Source organism: Ornithorhynchus anatinus, unplaced genomic scaffold (genome assembly GCF_004115215.2).
Source record: "Ornithorhynchus anatinus isolate Pmale09 unplaced genomic scaffold, mOrnAna1.pri.v4 scaffold_264_arrow_ctg1, whole genome shotgun sequence".
Classification (NCBI taxonomy): Eukaryota; Metazoa; Chordata; class Mammalia; order Monotremata; family Ornithorhynchidae; genus Ornithorhynchus; species Ornithorhynchus anatinus.
The window spans coordinates 3,843,498-3,863,867 of record NW_024396743.1 but is presented as its reverse complement, the minus strand read 5'-3'; the positions used below and the strand labels follow the sequence as shown (position 1 = coordinate 3,863,867).

General features: G+C 68.6%; 3 protein-coding genes across 5 annotated transcripts; 2 read left to right on the top strand and 1 right to left on the bottom strand.

Moving 5' to 3' along the window:
* Positions 1-150: 150 nt before the first annotated feature.
* GPS1 (G protein pathway suppressor 1) lies at positions 151-7,293 on the bottom strand. 3 transcript variants are annotated; one of them, XM_029056811.1, is made up of 14 exons: positions 7,177-7,293; positions 4,023-4,115; positions 3,046-3,227; positions 2,795-2,959; positions 2,573-2,708; positions 2,149-2,226; positions 2,006-2,066; positions 1,460-1,545; positions 1,256-1,350; positions 1,042-1,147; positions 856-936; positions 647-784; positions 412-546; positions 151-317 (listed from the first exon to the last, which is right to left on the bottom strand). In XM_029056811.1, the coding sequence occupies exons 2-14, from the start codon at positions 4,098-4,100 to the stop codon at positions 243-245; spliced, it is 1,416 nt and encodes a 471-aa protein (XP_028912644.1). In that variant the 5' UTR covers positions 4,101-4,115; positions 7,177-7,293; the 3' UTR covers positions 151-242. The 3 variants fall into 3 exon arrangements, with proteins under 3 accessions (XP_028912644.1, XP_028912642.1, XP_028912643.1); XM_029056809.1 differs by lacking the exon at positions 7,177-7,293 and adding an exon at positions 5,977-6,057; XM_029056810.1 differs by lacking the exon at positions 7,177-7,293 and adding an exon at positions 5,977-6,057 and having other exon boundaries at positions 2,006-2,063.
* On the top strand, positions 6,768-12,786 carry RFNG (RFNG O-fucosylpeptide 3-beta-N-acetylglucosaminyltransferase). Its single transcript, XM_029056749.1, has 8 exons — positions 6,768-7,112; positions 7,637-7,685; positions 9,428-9,530; positions 9,617-9,770; positions 10,361-10,446; positions 10,578-10,743; positions 11,824-11,909; positions 12,002-12,786. The coding sequence occupies exons 1-8, from the start codon at positions 6,768-6,770 to the stop codon at positions 12,078-12,080; spliced, it is 1,068 nt and encodes a 355-aa protein (XP_028912582.1). The 3' UTR covers positions 12,081-12,786.
* Positions 12,787-16,789: 4,003 nt separating this feature from the next.
* On the top strand, positions 16,790-19,988 carry DCXR (dicarbonyl and L-xylulose reductase). The gene is made up of 8 exons (XM_029056754.2): positions 16,790-16,895; positions 17,293-17,390; positions 18,345-18,499; positions 18,902-18,944; positions 19,075-19,174; positions 19,268-19,332; positions 19,431-19,548; positions 19,747-19,988. Exons 1-8 carry the CDS (start codon positions 16,844-16,846, stop codon positions 19,848-19,850), a joined length of 735 nt encoding a protein of 244 aa, XP_028912587.1. The 5' UTR covers positions 16,790-16,843; the 3' UTR covers positions 19,851-19,988.
* Positions 19,989-20,370: the final 382 nt, after the last annotated feature.

The window sequence follows — 20,370 nt, the reverse complement described above, 5'->3', positions numbered from 1 at the left end:
CCGGCCGAGAGGGAAGGAAGGAGGAGAGGAAGGGCGGCGGCTCGGTTTCCACTCTCTGCTCTTTAATGCGATAAAGATTCGGGCTCCCGTTACCGACCTCCTCCCCCCGCCCGCCCCCCGGCCTCGAGGGCGGGCGAAGACGGGCTGGTTCGATGAGAGGCGGTGGCTCCGCCGGCAAACCGAGCGGGCCGGGGGGGCGGTGGGGGGGACGGGGACGCACGGGCCCGGGGCCCGGGGCCGCCTCACATGTTGGTGCTCATCCGCGACTGGCTGTTGGCGGGCGTGAGCTCGCCCTGGCTGCCTTCTCGGGGCGGGGACTGGAATGAGACGGAGGCGGGGGGGGGGGGGGGAGCGCTCAGGCCCGGCCTCCCGGAGGCCGCCCCGGCCTCCCCGCCCGCCGCCCGCCCCTACCTTGACGTGGATCTGGTTGCGCAGCACGGCGGCCCTGAGGATCATGGCCTTGGCCCGGCGCTGGAACTCCTTGCCCATCAGCAGCGACTTCTCGAAGGTGGTGCTGCGCTGGTCCACGTCGCGGGCGTAGAGGATCTGGCGGGGACGGGGGGGGGGGGGGGGGCGGCGGGGGCGGGTCAGCGGGAGGGGGTCAGCGGGAGGGGGCCGCGGGGCGGGGGGCGGGCCGGGGCCTGACCTTGCTGTGGGAGTCGATGCGGGCGTTGATGAGCCCCTCCAGGATCAGCTGGGTCAGCTCGTCCTCCAGGGCGCCCACCGAGGTGTTGAAGGCCGTGGCCATCTTCCACATGTCCGCCGACACGTACGGGCTGAAATACTGGACGGGCGCGGGGGTCGGGCTCCGGCCCCTTGCCCACCCCCTTCCCCATCCCCCGCCCGGCCACTCACCTGGATGAGGGCGCGGTTGCGAATCTGCGTGTACAAGGTGCGGACGTGAGGGGCCAGGTACATGTCCAGCAGCAGGTTGTCCTGGGCCGGGGGGAGGCGAGTGCCATCAGAGGCCGGCCCCCGCTTCCCCGGGCGGGTGAAGGGATCTCCCCCCCACACCCCGAGACCCTCCCCCATCCCTTCTACCTTCATCTCGTCCAGCATCTTGAGGCAGGAAGCGTACTTGGACTCGTAGAACTTGAAGATGACGTCCCGCACCTGCGGCTCCAGCTCCAGGAACAGCTTGAAGGAGCTGCCCGCAGCGGCCCCTCAGCATCCCCACCCCCCCCCCGCTGCGGACCCCCCCCTCCTGTCCCTCCCCCCCCCCGGCAGACCACCCCGCCCCCGCCCCCCGGCCCACCTGCTGGAGATGACGTTGCGCTGCAGCTCCTGCCGGTCGAAGGTGGCCAGGGCGCAGAGGCCGCCGTACACGGCCACGTTGCTGGGGGACAGGAGCTGGACGGGAACAGACGGCTCAGGGCCGGGGGGACGCCCCCGGAGGAAGAGGACGAGGGGCGTCTCCGCCCCTCGGTCGGCCGGCGCCGGGAGGAGGGAGGCGACTCACCTCGGGGAAGTCGCAGTGATCGAACGAGGCCAGGAGGAAGCACTTGGCCGCCTGCTTGTACTTGCGAGCCGCCAGCTCCGCCAGACCTGGGCCGGGGGGACAGCGGGGGCGGCGGATGATCGGCCCGGGCCGCGACGGACAGAAGGGGGGCGCGCCGGCTCTCCAGCGCGGCCGAGCCCCTGGCTACAAGAGGGCTGGGGCGGAGGAGAGGAGGGGGGCGGCGGGCATTTTGTCCCCCGGGGAACCAAGCAGCCGCTCCAGGAGATGCGGGGGGGGGTTGCTCGGGGATGAAGGAAAAGTTGCACGTGTTCGGTAATAATATAATAACGATAACAACTGTGGAATCTGTTAAGCGCCCACTACACGCCGGGCACGGTACTAAGCGCTGGGGTGGATCCAAGCAAGTCGGGTTGGATCCAGCCCCTGTCCCCCACGGGGGTCCCCAGTCTCAAGCCCCATTTTCCAGATGAGGGAACTGAGGTCCGGAGAAGTGAAGCGACTTGCCCCGAGTCGTCCGGCGGACATATGGTGAAGCGGGCCCCTTACCTGCCGCACACTTGAGTTTGGTGAGAATCGCCTGCGTCTGGCTGTCGCGCTCCCCTCGCTGCTGTGGGGGACAAAGTGCCGGCGTGGGAGTGAGGACCCCCCGGCCCCCCGGCCCCGCCGGCCTCCCCGGCCCGGCCCGTTACCTCGGCGATCTCGGGGGTGGACTCGGCTTTGCTGACGTAGCTGAGCACGTGGGACCAGTTCTGCAGGTAGACGCTGACCTGCGGGGGCGGGGGGGAGAGAGAAGACCCCCCCCTGAGCCCGGGCACCGCCGAGTGCCCTCGGGGTTCCGGGGAGCCGGGGCGGAAGGGGACGGTCGCCCCCGACCCCACTGGCTTGAAAGGTGCCGAGGGGTGGGGGCGGCGGCTCCCCGCTCCGGAACGCCTGAGCACGCCCTACTCCACAGTCACCTTCCTCCTCCTCCTCCCTCCACCACGTCTCTCTCCAACGGGAGCTCCCCGAGAGCAGGGGTCGTACGCCGCTCCCGCCCCAGACCGCGCGGCCCCTCTCCCGCACGCTCCGCGCGCCGCGGGCGACCCCCGCCCCGCTCCCCTCCCCGGGCCGCACCTTGATGACGTTGAGACACATGTTGATGACGTGCTTGGCGCTGGTGCAGTAGTCCCGGGCCCGCGAGTAGCACTTGAGGGCGTTGCTCAGGTCGCCGCAGTCCAGGTAATGGTCGCCCAGGTCGTCGTGGCCCCGCCTGCGGGGCCGAGGTGGGGCGGTCAGGCCCGGCTCCCCCCCGGGGGTGCCCCCCCGCCCGGCCGCGGCCCCGGCCCCGGCCCCCACCGGATGCTCTCCTTGATGGAGTTCCCCTTGTAGTTCTTCAGGTCCGTGTCCAGCTTCTCCAGCTTGAGCAGGGCCTTCTTGCGGGTGGCCTCCACCCAGGCCGTGTCCAGGGGCGGGGGCTCCACGCCCGCCTCGGGGACGGCGTCGGGCACGTTCTGCAGCTCCCTGGGGAGGAAGCCCCCCGCCGTCAGGGCCCCGCCGCCGGGCCGGGCCCCGTCCCCCCGCCGGCGTCCCGCGGGGCCCGGCCCCACCTGCCGGCCTCGGTCAGTTTGCGGTGGATCTCCTCGTAGACGTCCACGTTGAAGGTCCTCTGCACGAAGGACAACGCCATCTTCAGGGCCTCCAGCCGCAGCTGCGGGCAGTGGTCGGCGATGAACTGCAGCCGTTCGATGCGCATGAGCCCGCTGTAGCTGGACGCGTACTGCTCCAGGTCCTGGGAGGGCGGAGCCGGGCGTCATCTCTCTCTCTCTCAAACCCGCACGCCCCCCGGCTTACCGGACGTCGTCCGTCCCATCCCCTCATCTCCGGCCTTCCCTCCCCGCTTCTCCCTCCAAACCGGACCCACGCAGATCAGGCGCCTCGGGCGACCCCCGCTCGACTACAGCGTCGGCCTCCGGCCCCTCCCGGCCCTCCCTTCGCCCCGCCGGCCGCGTGTCCCCCCCCTTCGGTGGGCTCCGACGCTCGCCCGTCCGCCAGAAAGCCTTCCCGCGGGAACCGAGGCCCGCGGCCGGCTGGCTCCCCCCGACCTACCCTCCCTTCTCCCCCGGCGCCACCCGACCCACACCCTCCGCCCCTCCGATGCCTACTTCCCGCCCCTCGCTCTCGCCCGTCACGCGCCCCGTCTCCGAGGCCCCGCTGAGATCCCGCCTCCTCCGCGGAGCCCTCCCGGACTCAGCCCTCGTCCCCCTCACCCTATCTTCTCTCCCCGACCCTGGCCGCGCCGACGTACGCGTCTCCGGGCCGGATCCCTTTTCCCCGTAACTTTCGCGCCTGCCTCCCGTAAGACTGGAAGCTCCCTGAGGGCCGGGATCGTCTCTACCAACCCCCACTGGATTCTCCCAGGCGCTTAGTACCCGTGCACATTAAGCGCTCGCTAAACAGCACCGAACCCATCGGCGGACTCGACTACCGCCGTTCGCAAGAGGGGAAGTGGGGGGAACTGGTCCGGGTCCCGGGGAAGGGGGAGCCACCCGGGCGCCCCCCGGCCCTCCTCCCGCGCGCCCCGTACCAGAGTGGGGTTCTCCACCACGTAGCTGACGTCGGGCGCGTTCTGCTGGTCCTCCTGCGGGTCCACGTCGATCTGCATGGGCTCCACCGCCCCCTGCGACGCCCAGCGGCCCCGTCACCCCCGGGGGTCGGACGGACGGAAGTCGCCGGCCGTGCCCGGGAGGGAGGACGAGCTCTGACCTACCGCTCTGGGGGAGGGGGGACGCGGGAGGGATGGGGAGTGGGGGTCCTGCCTCCGCCACCACCTCGGTCGGCCTCTCCCTCGGCCCGACCCGACCCCCCGCGGGCCCCGGCCCGCCGACGGGAGAAACGGAGTGAGCGGCGGGCGCCGGCTGCCCCTCGGACGCCCCCCCCCCGGGTCCCGGCCCCGGCGGGCTCCCACCCGGAGGGCAGACGGCAGACGGGCCTCGGGGGCAGGGCCGGGGCACGATGGGAGGAAGGAACGGGACTCCGGGGAGTCGGGGGACCTGGGACGGAGCCGTAATAATAATGAATGGTGGTAGTTTCTCAGCGCTTACTACGGGCCAGACTCTGGATTAAGCGCCGAGAGGGAACCCAAGCAAATCGGGTGGGACGCAGTCCCTGTCCCACCCGGGGCTCTCGGTCTCCATCCCCCTTTTCCGGGTGAGGTCACCGAGGCCCAGAGAAACGAAGTGACTTGCCCAAGGTCACCCAGCAGCCGGGTGGCCGAGCCGGGATCAGAACCCACGACCCCCGGACCCCCGGGCCCGTGCTCCGAGCGGTCCGGTACGCCGACTCTGCCGGCCGAGGGACCCCGGGCAGATCACCTCTGGGTCTCGGTCTCCTCACCTGGAAAATGGGGACCCGATACCTAGTCCGTGTCCCTTTTAGGGCGGGAGAGGCGCGTGGGGCGGGAAGGGTTTCCGCTCTGACCGCCCCGCAGCCCTTCGGCTCTCGGCACCGTGCGTGACGGCGGGGCCCGGCGAATAGCGTCCGGGGCCGGGGAGTCGGAGGACCCGGATTCGAACCCCGGTTCCACCCTAGGTGCGCCGTGGCATCCGGGGCGAGGCTCTTCACCTCTCTGGCCCTCGGTTCCCTCATCCGTAAAACGGGGACGGGGACTGCGAGCCCCGCGTGGGGCAGGGGCCGGATCCAACTTGACCTGCTGGGATCTACCTCGGCGCTCAGAACAGTGCCCGGCACGTAGATAGCGTTTAATATCGCTAGAAAAAACAGCTTCCATCGCAACAAAAAATGAGCCCGCACGCCCGCTACGCTTAGTACAGTGCTTGGCACAGGGCGAGGGCTTCACCGACCGGCGGGGATGGTGACGGAGAAGCGGCACGGCCCGCGGGCAAGGGCCCGGAGGGCTTGGGTTCTAATCCCGGCTCCGCCACCGCTCCGCCGGGTGACCCCGGGCGGGTCCCATCCCTTCCCCGGGCCTCAGTTCCCTCATCTGGAAAATGGAGATGAAAGCCGTGAGCCGCACGGGGGCCGGGGCCCGGGCCGCACCTCATTAACGTTGGCAGGTGCTAAGCGCTTACTACGTGCCGAGCACCGTTCTAAGCGCCGGGGGAGACACAGGGTGATCAGGTTGTCCCATGGGAGGCTCCCAGTTAATCCCCATTTTACAGATGAGATCCTCCCCAGCGTTCAGAGCGGGGGTCGGCAGAGAGCGGGCGGCGGGCCGTGACGACGACGACGACGACGACGACGACGAGGCCGGGGGGCGGGGGGGGCTCGCGGGTTCTAATCCCGGGCCCGTCCCCGTCTGCCCTGCGGCCCCGGACAAATGTCGTCGCTCCCCTGGCAAAGGGGGGACGGACGGACGGAGGGAGGGAGGGAGGGAGGGAGGCGGACTGCCCGCCACCTAGTAAGCGCTCTTCATTAGATTTTATATATATATTATATATATAGTATACTGCCCTTGTTGCCGTCCCACGGGCGGCTTCCCCGGGGGGGGTCAGGGGTCAGGCCCGCCCCCGCCTCTTTACCTGCAAGTTAAAGACCTGGACGGGCAGCGGCATCTTTCTTTCCTTCTTTCCTTCTTTCCTCCCTCCCTGCCTTCCTGCCTTCCTGCCTTCCTGCCTTCCTGCCTTCCTTCCCCTGCCCCTCCCCCCGCGGGGCGGTGCGGCGGTGGCGGCCGTTCACTTCCGGGTCGGGGGCGGGGCGGGCGCCCCCTTCCGGCCGCCGGCGGCAGCGCCCCCTCCCGCCTGCCATCTGCGGGGAGCCCGGGCCCCGAGGACCTCCGGCCCCCGGCCGGGGGGAAACCGAGGCACGAAGGGAGGGAGGGGGGGGGCCCGGCTGCCTGCCGCGCCCACGCTTGATCGGGGGGGGCCCAAATCCCCCCCCTTGCGCGCGCCGGGCTCCCCTCCCCCACCTCGGCCGGGCCCGCCTTGATTTGGGGGGGGGGGGCTCCCCCAACACCCCGCTGCCTCCCCGAGGCGCGCCGGACTCCACTCCCCGACCTCGCCTGCGCCCACGCTTCTTTCGGGCCGCCCCCCCAACTCCCCACTGCCCCCCAGGAGCGCCGGACTCCGCTCCCCGACCTCGGCTGCGCCCACGCCTAATTCGGGGGCCCCCCCAAATCCCCCCTGCCCCCCCCGGGCGCTCCGGGCTCCGCTCCCCAATCTGGGCTGCCCCCACTCTTAATTGGGGAGGGGGGCTCCCCAACGCCCCCCTCGGGCCCCCCAGAGCCGGCTCCCCGGCCTCGCCTGCGCCCAGGCCTGCCTCGGAGGGTCGGGGGTCCCCGGGGCGCGATGGGCAGGGCCCGGGGGGCCGCAGGATGAGCCGGCCCCGCTTCCTGGTGGCGGCGGCCCTGGGCGCCCTCCTGCTCCTGCTGCTGCTGCCCCGGCTCCGGGACCCCCAGGCCGCCCCCCGCGTCCCCCTGCCCCGCGGGCCCCTCTGCCGGACCCCCGCCCCTCTGCCGGACCCCGGGGACCCCGACCGGGAGCGGGCCCGGACCCCCGGGCCGCCGGCCGCCCCGCTGCGGGGAGCCCCCTCGGGAGCCCCCGGGAGGGAGAGGCTGGACCCCGGGGAGATCTTCATCGCCGTGAAGACCACCAAGAAGTACCATCGGTCGCGCCTCGACCTGCTCTTCCAAACCTGGATCTCCCGAGCTCAGGAGCAGGTCGGCCCAGACCCCGCACCCCAACTCCACTTCGGCCGGTCGGTCGGATTTAGGGAGCGCTTACTTTGTGCGGAGCGCTGGACTCGGCAGTCGGGAGGAGGACGCTCCGACGATATAACGGTCGCGTCGCACGCCCCGACGTTCGCTCGGCCAGTTCATTCGGTCCCGAGCGCGGAAGGAACGCTGGACTGAACGCTCGGGCGACGACGACGACGACGAAGACGACGACGCGGAAATCCCTGCCCGCAACGAGCTGACGGTCTAGAGGGGGGTGACGGAGGGGAATAGAAATGAATAAATGACAGATCCGGACCTGACCGGTGTGGGGACCAGAGGGGGGACGGAGAAAGGCGGGGTGACGCCGCAGAAGGGAGCGGGAGGCGAGGAAAGGGGGGTTCGGTCGGGGAGGGCCTCTCGGAGGAGGCGGGCCTTCAGTGGGGCCTTGGGAGAGTCACCGCCTGTGGGATTTGGGGAGGAAGGGCGTTCCGGGCCGGGCCGAGCCGTCCCTCCTCTTCCTCCCCCAGACCTTCATCTTCACGGACGGGGAGGACGGGCGCCTGCGGCTCCGAGCGGGTGAGTGTCCGGTCCCGGTGGTGGCCGGTCAGCCCGGGGTCGGGGGGGGTCCCCTCCGCCCTCCCGGGGGCCCCCCGGATTCACCCGCAGCGGAGGAGCGATGGAGCCGTCTGGTTTCCTTCCCTCGGGAGGACGGCGCTTCGGCCGTACGGACGAGCGGGGCCCCGAAATGAAGCTTGGGGGTGTCGGGGAGACCCCGACCCCATCCTTGCCCCCTTCTCCTCCCCCCCCACCCCGGACCTACCTCATTGGCTCTCGCCCCCCCCCCCCCCCCAGGACTGGGCTTCCCTCTCATTCCTTCGCTCACTCACTCGATAGAATAACTTCGGCATAAGCGCTTAGCAAATACCGTCGTCATTACAGAGGGTCAGCAGGTTGTCCCACGTGGCGCTCCCACTCTCGGCCCCCATTTCACAGACGAATTGTATTAAATGAATCGTATTTATTGAGCGCTCAGCGTGTGCTGGGCGCTGTGCCGAGCGCTAGGGAGAGTAGAGTCCAGCAATAAGCAGGGAGGAGCCCTGCCCACAACGAGCTCGATGTCACGAGGTGGGGGGAGAGGGACGTCGATATAAGTAAAAGAAAATGGCAGCCACTCCCCTCTGTTCGTCCGTCGGCTTCCAGGCTGGGAGCACCTGGTGCTCTCTCCCCTCCCCTCCCGGTGCTCCTCGCTTGAAACACGCCCACCCCACCCCGACGCCCGACCGGCCTCCCCGCCTCCAGCCTCTCCCCCGCACCGGCACAGCCCACCCGCTGCCGCCCGATCGTCTTCATTCGACCGTATTTATCGAGCGCTTACTGTGCGCAGAGCGCTTAGCGAAGCACCGCTTGCCCCACCTCCTCCTCCTCCAAACGCTCCGTTGGCTCCCCGGTCCCACCGCTCCGCCCCGCTAAAACCGAGGGAGACCTCCTCCCAGGTCGGCTTCGAGGCCCGGGCTTATCGGCCGGCTTAATGGAGCGAGCCCGGGCCTCAGAGGGACCTGGGTTCTAATCCCGGCTCCGCCACCTGTCCGCACCCTGCCCTTGGGCGAGTCGCTTCACTTCTCTGGGCCTCGGTTCCCTCATCTGGAAAATGGGGACCGAAGGCGGGAGCCCCATGCTGGACGGGGACCGTGTCCAACCCGATGGACTTGTGCCTACCCCGGCGCTTAGAACGGTGCTTGGCACATAGTGAGTGCTCAACAAATACCATCATTACGTGCCACGCGCTATACCGAGCGCCGGACGAGGGACAAGTTAATTAGCTCGGAGATATTCCCTGGCTTACGCGGGGCTCACAGTCTAAATCCTCATTTCACAGATGAAGCCCAGAGAGGTGAAGTGACTTGTCTAGGGTCACCCAGCTGCTCTTTCTGGCCTGCTCACCCTGTAGCTACCCTGTTGCTTAGCCCCCCCTTTCCTCATCTGTTTTTTGATTTTATTATCTGTACCCTCTTTTAATAATAATACTCTAGACCGTCAGCTCGTTGTGGGCAGGGAATGTCTTCTGTCGTTCTGCCGGACTCTCCCGAGCGCTCTGCTCAGTGCTCTGCTCACGGTAAGCGCTCAATAAATTCGACTGATCTGATAGGGTGCAGGGAAGTGTTTAACAGGCGTCACCGTCACCACCACCGTCCTCCTCATCATCATCATCAAGGGAGGTTTCCTCAGCGCTCAGTACAGTGTGTGCTGCCCCCAGTGGGTGTTGCCATAACCCCCCCCCCCCCGTGCCCACCGCCCCCCGTTCCCTGGCATCTTGGCAGGGGACCACGTCATCAACACCAACTGCTCTGCCGTCCACACGCGCCAGGCCCTCTGCTGCAAGATGTCCGTGGAGTACGACAAGTTCATCGAGTCGGGCCGGAAGTAGGTTGGGGCGGCGGGGGGCGGTGGGAGGGACCCCCCCGAAGCCCCTTGCCCGCCCCTAAGGACCCCGTCCCCTTGCCCGGCAGGTGGTTCTGCCACGTGGACGACGACAACTACGTGAACCCCCGCGGCCTCCTGCGCCTGCTGTCGGCCTTCTCGCCCAGCCAGGACGTGTACTTGGGCCGCCCCAGCCTGGACCACCCCATCGAGGCCGCCGACCGCCTCCAGGGCGACGGCGCCGTGAGTGCCCCGGCACGGGGGAGGGGGAGCCTGCTACGCGCGGAGCGCTGTACCGAGCGCTTGGGAGAGGACAGTACGACAGTACACGGACACGTTCCCTGCCCGCGACGAGCCGACGGCCTAGAAGGGGGAGACTGACAGGAATAGAAAGAAATGACAGGGACGTCCGCGCTCTGGGGCTGGGTGAGGGGGGTGGAGAAAGAGAGCGCGTCGGGGCGACGCGGAAGGGAGGGCGAGAAGAGGAAGGGGGGGCTCGGTCACGGAGGGCCTCCGGGAGGAGGTGGGCCTTCGATAAGGTTTCGAAGCAGGGGGGAGAGGATTGTCCGAGGGGTTCGAGGAAGGAGGGCGTTTGCAGGCCACAGGCGGGACGTGGACGAGGGGTCGGCGGTGAGGTGCAGCGAGGAGGTTGGCATTAGAGGACCGAAGCGTCCGGGCCCGCTTGTAGTAGGAGAGCAGCGAGGCGTCAGGCCCCCTCCCGGGTGGGAAGCGGTCGGAGGGGGGGGGTCCCCCGGTCCGGACGGACCCTTGCCGGGGGGCTCCGTCCCTCCCTGGCGCTCACCGGCCCCCCGGGGTCCCCGCTTGGTTCCCAGAAGAAGGTCCAGTTCTGGTTTGCCACGGGCGGGGCCGGATTCTGCCTGAGCAGAGGACTCGCCCTCAAGATGAGCCCCTGGGCCGGGTGAGTCCCGCCGCCCCTCGGGGGTCTGCCCCCGGCCCTCTCCGGGGGCCTCCGAGAGCGGGGTGAGGGCGGGGGGGGGGACCGGGCGGGAGCCGTTCCGAACCGCCCGCGCCCGCCCCCCGCCTCCGCAGCCTGGGTAACTTCATCAGCACGGCCGAGAAAGTCCGCCTGCCGGACGACTGCACGGTGGGCTACATCGTGGAGGGGCTGCTGGGGGTCCGGCTCCGCCACAGCCCCCTCTTCCATTCCCACCTGGAGAACCTGCAGCGGCTGCCTCCCCGCACCCTGCTCGCGCAGGTAAACCGGCAAACGAACTCGGGGCCTGGGCGGCGGAATGTGTCTCTTTGTTGTTACAGTGTACCCTCCCCAGCGCTTAGGGCAGTGCCTCGCACCCAGTCAGCGCTCCATAAATACGACCGAACCAAGGAATGAGTAGCGGCCAGAGGCCGGGGCCTGGGAGTCAGAAGGTCGCGGGTTCCGATCGCGGCTCCGCCGCGCCTCTGCCGGGTGACCCCGGGCAAGTCACTTCACTTCTCTGGGCCTCAGCGACCTCATCTGGATTAAGACTGGCAGCCCCCACGTGGGACGGGGACCGCGTCCACCCGATCTGCTTGTATCCGCCCGAGCGCTTAGTACGGTGCCCGGTACGTAGTGAGCGCTCTCCAGATACCACGATGATGATTACTATTCGAGCTGATTGGGTTGGATCCAGTCCCTCTCCCACGTGGGGTTCGCTGCCTGAATGCCCATTTTACAGATGAGGGAACTGAGGCACAGTGAAGCGACTCGCCCAATATCGCCAAGGTGGACAGAAGCAGGTTCCGGGGGACGGCCCATTCGGCCATTCGGCCCCGGGCCGGCACCCTGCTTGCCCCAAGGCAACAATCACCGTGGTATTTTGTTGAACGCTTACTCTGTCCCAAGCACTGTTCTAAGCGCCGGGGTAGACACGGGGTAAGCAGGTTGCCCCATGTGGGGCTGACAGTCTTTGTCCCCATTTTACAGATGAGGGAACCGAGGCCCAGCGAAGCGATAGATGGGTTGGACCCAGTCCCCGTCCCACGTGGGGCTCGCAGCCTTGATCCCCATTTGACAGATGAGGTCACTGAGGCCCAGAGAAGTGACTTGCCCGTGGTCACCCAGCGGGCAGGCGGCGGAGCCGGGATTAGAACCCGCGACCCTCCGACTCCCAGGCCCGGGCTCTAGCCGCCGGGCCCGGCCGGAGGCGGGACTGCCCCCGGCTCCTGCCCCCCGAGCGGCCCAGGCCGCCCGGAGCGGGGCAGATGGAATCCGGGACCCCACCGGTGGGCTCTCTGGGGGAGGGGGGTCTCGCCCCCGGCCTCCGCTTCTCCCTGAGCGCCCGCCCTCTCCCGCCAGGTCACCCTGAGCTACGGCGGGAACGAGAATCGCCACAACGTGGTCAGCGTCGTCGGGGCCTTTAGCCTGCAGCAGGACCCTACGCGGTGAGGCGGGGGAGGTCGAGGCGGCCGGGGGGGCGGGAGACGGACCCTCCCGGCCTAACAGCCCCTGCCCGTCCTCTCGCCCTCTTCCCCAGGTTCAAGTCCGTCCACTGCCTGCTCTATCCGGACACCTCCTGGTGTCCCTCCTCCAAGCGGCGGGGGACTTCGACCTGAGGCGCCCGGCTGGAGGGTGACCGAAGGGGTCTCCCCCCAGCCCTCCTCTCCGCTGGGCCCGGAGGTTCTCCCGGCTCCGTCCGAATCTCCAAGTGGCCGGCCCTGGCCCGGACGCATCCGGGCCCCGGGAAGCGTGACCTCTGGGGGGACCCGGGACCCTCTTCTGCCCCGCTGAGGGGGCCGGGGCGAAGGGGCAACCGTGGGGGGTGGGAGGGGCCGAGGGGGGGCGGTTCCAGGGCTGGAATCCTCCCCTGGTACGTCGAAGCCCGGCCCCTCCCTCGCCGTTCTAGGGCCCGGTCACCCCCTCCCGCCGAGCCGGCCGCGGCTTCCGGTCAGCCCCCGGCAGGACCTGTGAGGGGCAACCCCTGCCGCTTGGCCTTGCCCGCCGGGGGAGGGGGAAGGGCGGGACCCAGCCCCGCGGGGAGGCCGAGGCCCGCTCCGGTCCGGGAGGCCGGCATCCCGATCCGGGATTCTGCCGCTTTTCCCTCCAGCACTCGGCGAGCCCACCCCCCCAGACAGGTGGGGCTCAGCTGAGCCGGACCCACCCCCCCGTCCCGTGTCTCCGGCAGCCAGCTGCCCTGAACCTTAGACCCCGGGCCTGACACGGAGGACGCCCGGATCTGTCCGGCCAGGGAATCCTGCGGTCCAAAGGGCAGCTACCCCCTCCTGCCCCTGCTCCTAAACCAAATAAATATTTAAAGTGAAATGGGAGGGCTGGCTCCCTGACTGAGCGCCCTGCTGTCCTCAGCTGATCCAGAGTTACACACACACAAAAGTTCAGCTTCGTAGACGAGTCCCCCAGACCCGACAGCCCCCAGGTTTAACGGCCCGGACAAAGCGTCCCGGCCTTTGCCGTCGTTCGGACGGTGAATCTAAATCTCCGATGGTCAAGGGCCCCCAGAGATCTTCCCCCCTAAAATGCCCTTCTCCAGAGACGCCGACACACTCACTCCAATGTGAAAAAGGTGTTTTTCTCAAGCGTCGCGGCTCCTGCCGGCGGCCGACCTCTACGTCCCCACCCCCCCCGCCGTCACCCAACCGGCCACTGTTCCGGCAGAAAACACAAACGCAAAAAACGTGATCCCCACAACCTCTCGGTGGATTCGGCATCTGGTAACGGGAGAACCCGTCGTCCCGCCACCGGACTCCATGGGATAGGGGGTGGTGGATTCTGGATTTTGTGGATTTCTTCACCCCCCCAACCCCCATGCCTTTCCCCGCCCCCCGGCCCCTCATCCAACACCCACTCAAATATAATAATGTTGGCATTTGTTAAGCGCTTACTATGTGCCGAGCACTGTTCTAAGCGCTGGGGTAGATACAGGGGAATCAGGTCGTCCCACTTGGGGCGCACAGACTTAATCCCCATTTTACAGATGAGGTCACTGAGGCACCGAGAAGACAAGTGACTTGCCCAAAGTCACACAGCTGACAGGTGGCAGAGCCGGGATTCGAACCCATGACCGCCGACTCCTAAGCCCCTGCTCTTTCAACTGAGCCACGAAATATCTTTCTGCCTCCTTACATAAGTCACGCAGCACTTCGGCTCTCCAAGCTCACGTAAAGAGTGGCGAGGTGCTCGACCACCACGGAGAGGGGTCAGTGGGTGGACCCCGCTTTAGCGTGAGCGGAGAGGATTCCGGGAGCCGGGGCGGCTAGGCTCAGCCAGTCGATCAGTCGATAGTATTTGTTGAGCGCGAACTTTATTTCTTTTCGAATGGCATTTGTTAAGCGCTTACTACGTGCCAGGCTCCGTACTGAGGGCCGGGGTGGAGACCAGATAATCGGTTTGGACACGGTCCCTGTCCCACGTGGGGCTCACGGCTTTAATCCCCACTTTCCAGGTGAGGGAACTGAGGCCCAGAGAAGCGAAGGGACTCGCCCCAGGTCACACAGCCGACGAGTGACGGAACGGGGATCAGAACCCAGGTCCTCTGCCTCCCCGGCCCGTGCTCTTTCGCCTCACTAGGCCACGCTGCTTCTCGGGGCAGAGTGCTGTGCTAAGCGACCGAGAGTCTACTACAAGAGAGTTGGAAAGAAACCTCCCTGCCCGCGGCGAGCTCGCAATCTAGAGGCTCGTGGTGGATCGGCAAACTCGGGTCGGTCCTCGACCCGATACCTGGGTATCGATTAACGGAGGAACTCGCCCATCCGTCTCTGGGGGGGAGGAGGGCCGGTATCGAAGCTCGGACCGAGCTCAGGGGAAGGTCTACGAGAAACCGGGCTCCCCCTTTCCGTGAGCGGAGCGGAGAAATATTGTAGTTTCCCAAGCGCTCGGTACAGTGCTCCCGGTAAGCGCTTAAGAAATACCATCGAATGAATGAATGAACGAAGCTCTTCCGAGAAAGGGGCCCCGGGAGCCAAGATCCTAGGAGAGCACTTCACTTCTCCGGGCCTCAGTGACCTCATCTGCAAAATGGGAACTAAAATAATAACGTTGGTATTTGTTAAGCGCTTACTATGTGCCGAGCACTGTTCTAAGCGCTGGGGTAGATACAGGGTAATCGGGTCGTCCCACGTGAGGCTCGCTCGCGGTTAATCCCCATTTGACAGATGAGGTAACTGAGGCACAGAGAAGTTAAGTCACTCGCCCACAGTCACACGGCTGACAAGCGGCAGAGCTGGGATTCAAACTCACGACCTCTGACTCCCAAGCCCGTGCTCTTTCCACTGAGCCACGCTGCTTCTCAAACTGTGAGCATGGGACAACCTGATATCCTTTTGACCACCCCAGGGCTCACTATGTGCTTGGCACATAGTAAGTGCTTAACAAATACCATAACTATTAATTATTATCATTATTACTATTCTGTTGGGATCAGAGAGCAGGGCCAGTATTGGAGGGAGGCGGAAGGAGAGAGGAAGGGGGAGAGAAAAAGAGACAGAGAGAGAGAAAGAGAGCGTCTTTGGGTACTGTTATAAAAACATCCCAGGTACCATAAAAATCTCCAGAAAATTAGGTTTGGTTCCCCTCAGCCCTCCCTCCCAGATCGGAACCCAGCCTGGCTCCCGAGGGACCCCCCCCCCCCCGAAATCTCCCCCAGGTTCACGGCCTAGTGGAAAGACCACCAGCCTGGGACTCGAGAGCCCTGGGTTCCAATCCCGGTGCTGACACTTCCGTGCTGTGTGATCTCGGGGAAATCACTTCACCTCTCTGGGCCTCAGCTTCTGTCGAATGGGGATAAAAATCCCTGTTCTCCCTTCTGCTCAGACCGCGAGGTCCGGGTGGGGCGGCGACCACGTCCCGACGCTCTGCACACAGTAAGCGTTCAATCAATCCGATCGAAGGATCATCATCATCTCGTTACTTCGGCGCCTGGAAGAGGGCTTGACGCGTAGGTAAGCGCTTAACAAATCCCACCATGATGATGATGATGATGATGATGATTGGTTTCCAGCCTGTCTCCCCTCCACTCCCGCCTCCCCCCCGCTCATCATCCCTCGCCTGGCGACGGCCTCCGTGCCTCCTGCTCTGTTGTGGTGGCCACCCTGACTTGGGGGTGCCGCCTCCTGACCGGAGCGAAGGGGCGTCGTGAAGAGACGAGGGGGCTCCGTCTGAACGCCCCGCTTCCTCGCAGGGACCCCCGGACTCGGGTTCACCCCCACCGGGCCCGGAAGCGGATCGCAGGGCCCCGGCCCCTCCGGACTCGAGAAAGAGGACCGGGTTCCGGGTCTCCTGACTCCATCACTTGGCTGCCGGGTGACGCCGGGCAAGCCGCTTCTCTGTGCCTCGGTTTTCTCATCTGTAAAATGGGGGTTCGATAGCCCTTCTCCTTCCCCCTTAGACGGAGGAGCCCCACGGGACTTCGTCCGACACGACGAACTCGCATCTAGCCCCGGGCTCAGGATGGTGCTTGGCGCGATATTATTCATTCAGTAGTATTTATTGAGCGCTTACTAGGGGCAGAGCACCCTACTAAGCACCTAAATCACAAAATATTAATTACTAGATGGCCCCATCTGGGGCCCGGATCGGGCCCGACTGCTCCGTAGCTACCTCATCTCGGTGCTCGGCACACGGTAAGCGCTTCACAGAGAAAATATTACCAGCTGGCCCTATTTGGGGGCCCGGCTCGGGTCTGACTGCTCCGTAGCTACCTCAGCCCGGTGCTCGGCACACGGTAAGCGCTTCACAGAGGAAAGATTACCAGCCGGGGTCCGAGCTGGGGTCCGACCTGGGGCCCGACCCGGGTCCCACCGCACCGAATCTACCTCGGCCCGGCGCTTGGCACATAGTGAGGGCTTCGCGGAGAAAAATATCATTTTCTGGCCCTATCCGGGGACAGAGGAAGGGCTTCCTAAAGACAATATGGGGCGGCCGCAGGTCGGGGGCCGGGTTGGGTGTGCGTGCGGGGCCTCTCGGGGGGCCGGGGGGCCGCCCCTCCCCGGGCCCCGCCCCTCCCCGGGCCCCGGCCGCGCCACCTCGCCGCTCTCGCGAGAGCACGACCCGCCCCTCCCCCCCCCCGCTCCGCCCTCAGCGCGCCGGCGCCGGCCGGGTGGGCGGGGCCTCCCCTCCCGCGGGCGGGGCCTCGCCGCGAGGAGGGGAGGTCACGCGACCCGCTCAAGTCGCCTCCCTCCCAGCCGATCGTCGACGCCGGCGCCCGCCTCCCCCGCCCGAGAGGGTCCCTCATTTGCATAGCTCCGCCCCCGAGGGGAAGCGGGCTTCCCATTGGCCCCTCCGGGCCCGCCCCCCTCCCGCCCCCGGCGGACGGACGGACGGGCGGGCGCTCCGAGTTGGCGGCGGGGTCGGAGCGGGCGGCGGGATGGAGCTGAGCTTCGCGGGCCGCCGGGCCCTGGTCACCGGCGCCGGAAAAGGTGGGCCCGCGGAGCCCGCCGGGCCGGACGCCGCCCCGGCCCCGGGGGGCCCCGGGGGGCCCCGGGGGAAGCGGGAGTTGGGGAGGGGGCCGGCCGGACGGGGTCGGCGGAAGCCGGGGGTGGGGGTCGGCTGGAGCGGGATGCGGGGAGGGGGCCGGTCAGGGTCAGGGGAAGCCGGGGGTGGGGAGGCGGCCGGTCGCAGAGGGCCGGGCCGGACGGGCCGTCAGGCGAAGCAAGGGTCGAGGAGGGGCCCGGACGCACGGGGGTCGGGCCCGGGAAGCCGGCGGCGGGGAGGAGGGGCATCTGGGGAGGGGGCTGACCGGACGGCGTCCGGGCCGGCCGGGGAGGGGGCCGGCCGAAGCCGCCTCCGCCGCGCCGTAACCCGCTCCGCCCGCAGGCATCGGGCGGGCCGCGGTCAAGGCGCTGTGCGGTGCGGGGGCCCAGGTGGTGGCCGTCAGCCGGACCGCGGAGGACCTGGCCAGCCTGGCCCGGGAGGTAACCCGCCGCCCGGACCCCCGCCCAGACGGGGGGGAGGCGGGGGGCCCGGAATCGTGACCTCTGACCCCCGCACCGGACCCGCCCTTCGATCCCTTTCCTCCCCCCCTCCCTCCCGGGGGGTGGGGCTGGGAGTCGGGAGACCGAGGCCGCGATCCCGTCCCGGCCCGCTGGGTGACCTCGGCCAAATCGCTTCACCTCTCCCTGCTTGGGTCCCGACCCGTGGAAGGAGGTTTAACGCCGCTTCGTCTCCCACCCTCTTAGACCGTGGGCCCCGCTCGGAGTATGGGGTCTCTACCCCGGGGCCTGCCGCGTAGCGAACCCTCAGCGCTTACTACGGTGCCTCGCGCGCCGTGAGCGCCCCATAAATAAGATCGCATCGACGGGATGCCTTTCGGCGATCCGTACGGCCGCCCCCGGCCCCGAGCCCCCACGATTCTGTACCGTGTTTGGGGCCCGGGGGGGTTCCCGCGGTCTACGCGAGGCGCCGGCGCTACGTGCCGGGCGCCCGGGTAGACGCGGGTCCGTGGGGTCGGACGCGGTCCCCGGCCCACCCGGGGTTCGCGGTCTAAGTAGGAGGGAGGACGGGTCCCGGATCCCCATTTCACAGCCGAGGAGACCGGGGCGCAGAGAGGCGCCGGGCTCCGCACGCGGCAAGCGCGCGATAGATACGACCGGATGGACGGACGCGGCCCGCCCGGGGTCGCCCGGCAGGCGGTTGGCGGGGCGGGGACGGGAACCCCGGGCCTCCGACTCCCGGGCCCAGACTCTTTCCCCTGGGCCCCGCCCCTCCCCCCCGGGAATCCACGGGAGCCGACCCATCTCCGGGGTCCCCGCGTCTCCCCGTCCTCGCGGCCCGGCCCCGGGGGCGGCGGGGGGCGCCCCGTCCGGCCGCGGGGCGGCGGGATCCCGTGCCCACCCAAGGGGTCGGGGTTCCGCCCCTGTCCCCGGCAGTGCCCCGGCATAGAGACGGTGTGCGTGGACCTGGGCAGCTGGGAGGCCACGGAGAAGGCGCTGGCCGACGTCGGCCCCGTGGACCTGCTGGTCAACAACGCGGGCGTGGCCCTGCTGCAGCCTTTCCTGGACGTGACCAAGGAGGCCTTCGACACGTGAGCCGGAGGGGCCGGGGGGGGGGCGGGCCGTCCCGGCCGGGGGCGGCTCGGAGGTCGCCCCGGCCGACGTCCCCGTCTGCCGCCGCGGGGAAAATGACGACGGCGTTGGTGCCGAGCGCCGGATGAGCGGCGGCCCGGTCCGTGGGGTCCAGGGGCTCCGGCTTGGGGGAGGGCCGGGGTTTCCCATCCGGGCACCGGTGGAGGTGCTGGGGGCCGGACTGAGCTTCCCTCGTGCCGGCCGTCCGGCCTTTAAAACGGGGGTCTCTCTCCCCCGCTAACTCCTCGAAAACCGCCGCCTCTCCCCCCGTCAACTCCCCCCGATTCCCATCGGACGGAAAGTCGGCACCCGTGCCCCCCGGGGCTGCTCTCCCTCCCCACCGACCCTGTGTCCGCATCCAGGTCCTTCGAGGTGAACCTGCGGTCCGTCCTACAGGTGTCCCAGGTGAGGGCGCGGGGGGGGGGGGGGGTGTCTCGCGGGGCGGGGAAGAGGAGCGGCTCCTCTGGGGTCCCCGCGGCCTTCTGCAGGTTCCCGCCGGCCGGGGTCTCCAGGAGCCCACCCCCTCTCGTTCCAGATCGTCGCCCGGGGGATGGTGGCCCGGGGGGCTCCCGGCGCCATCGTCAACGTCTCCAGTCAGGCGTCCCGCTGCGCCGTGCGGGACCACGCCGTCTACTGTGAGTGCCCCCGGCCCGCGTCTCTCCGGAGACCCCCCCCCGCCCCTTCCGCCCGGCCCCCTGACCGTTCCGCCCCCCTCCCGCCCTCCCCAGGCTCCACCAAAAGCGCGCTGGACGGGCTGACTAAAGTGATGGCGCTGGAACTGGGGCCCCACCAGGTGAGACCCGGGGCGGGGGGGGACGCGGGAGGCCGGACGCCGGGCTCTGGGCGGGGGCGGGGCGACGGGGGGTGACCGGCCGTCCCCCTCCGGCCCAGATCCGGGTGAACACGGTGAACCCCACGGTGGTGATGACGGCCATGGGCCGGGCCAACTGGAGCGACCCCCGGAAGGCGGGGCCCGTGCTGGACCGGATCCCCCTGGGCAAGTTTGCCGGTGAGCGGGGGGCACCCGGCGGCGGGTGGTCGGGACGGCCGGGGGGGCGGGCGACGGGACCGGCGACCCCTCCGACGACGGCCCCCACCCTACCTGGCCGCCGACTCCGTCGCGTCCGACTCTCCCGAGCCCTCGGTACAGTGCTCTGCACACGGTGAGACGCCCAACGAATAACACCGATCGATCGATCGATTGCAGAGGTGGAGGACGTGGTGAACGGCATCCTGTTCCTGCTGAGCGACAAGGCCGCCATGACCACCGGCTCGGGCATCCTGGTGGAGGGGGGCTTCCTGCTGGGTTAGGGCGGGGGCCCGTGGGTCCGTCGCGCCGCGGCCGGGCCGGAGGGAGAAGAGGGGCGGCGGGGGGTCGGGGGGGAAGAATGGCGGGGGCCGGGCCGGATGGAGAATGTTTATTGTATAAAATAAGAAGTGATCACCCCGGCCTGGGCCACTTTGGACTGAGCCGGCCACGCCGCCCCCTCCCGCCCCGCGCCCCTTCCGGCCCCTCGCCCGGGCTGGGCCCTGGCCTCGTCCCCTTCCCCCGATCTTTCACAAGCCCCCCCCACCCCCACCCGCCCACCCCCGCCCCGCCCAAAAGTCGAGGGAGACCCCGCTCCCTCCTGCCTGGCCGGGGGGCCCGGACTCCCGTGTCCCCGCGGGTGGGGGGGTCCGGGCAAGCGCTGACCCCCCCTCTCCCCTCCCTTCCCCCCCGAGCCTGCGCGCTCCGTCCCATCCCCATGCTGCTCCACCCCCTGAACCCCGGGGCGGGGCTGGGCCGGACCTCCCTCCTCCTCCCCACCTCCCCCCCCCCGCCCCCGCTAGC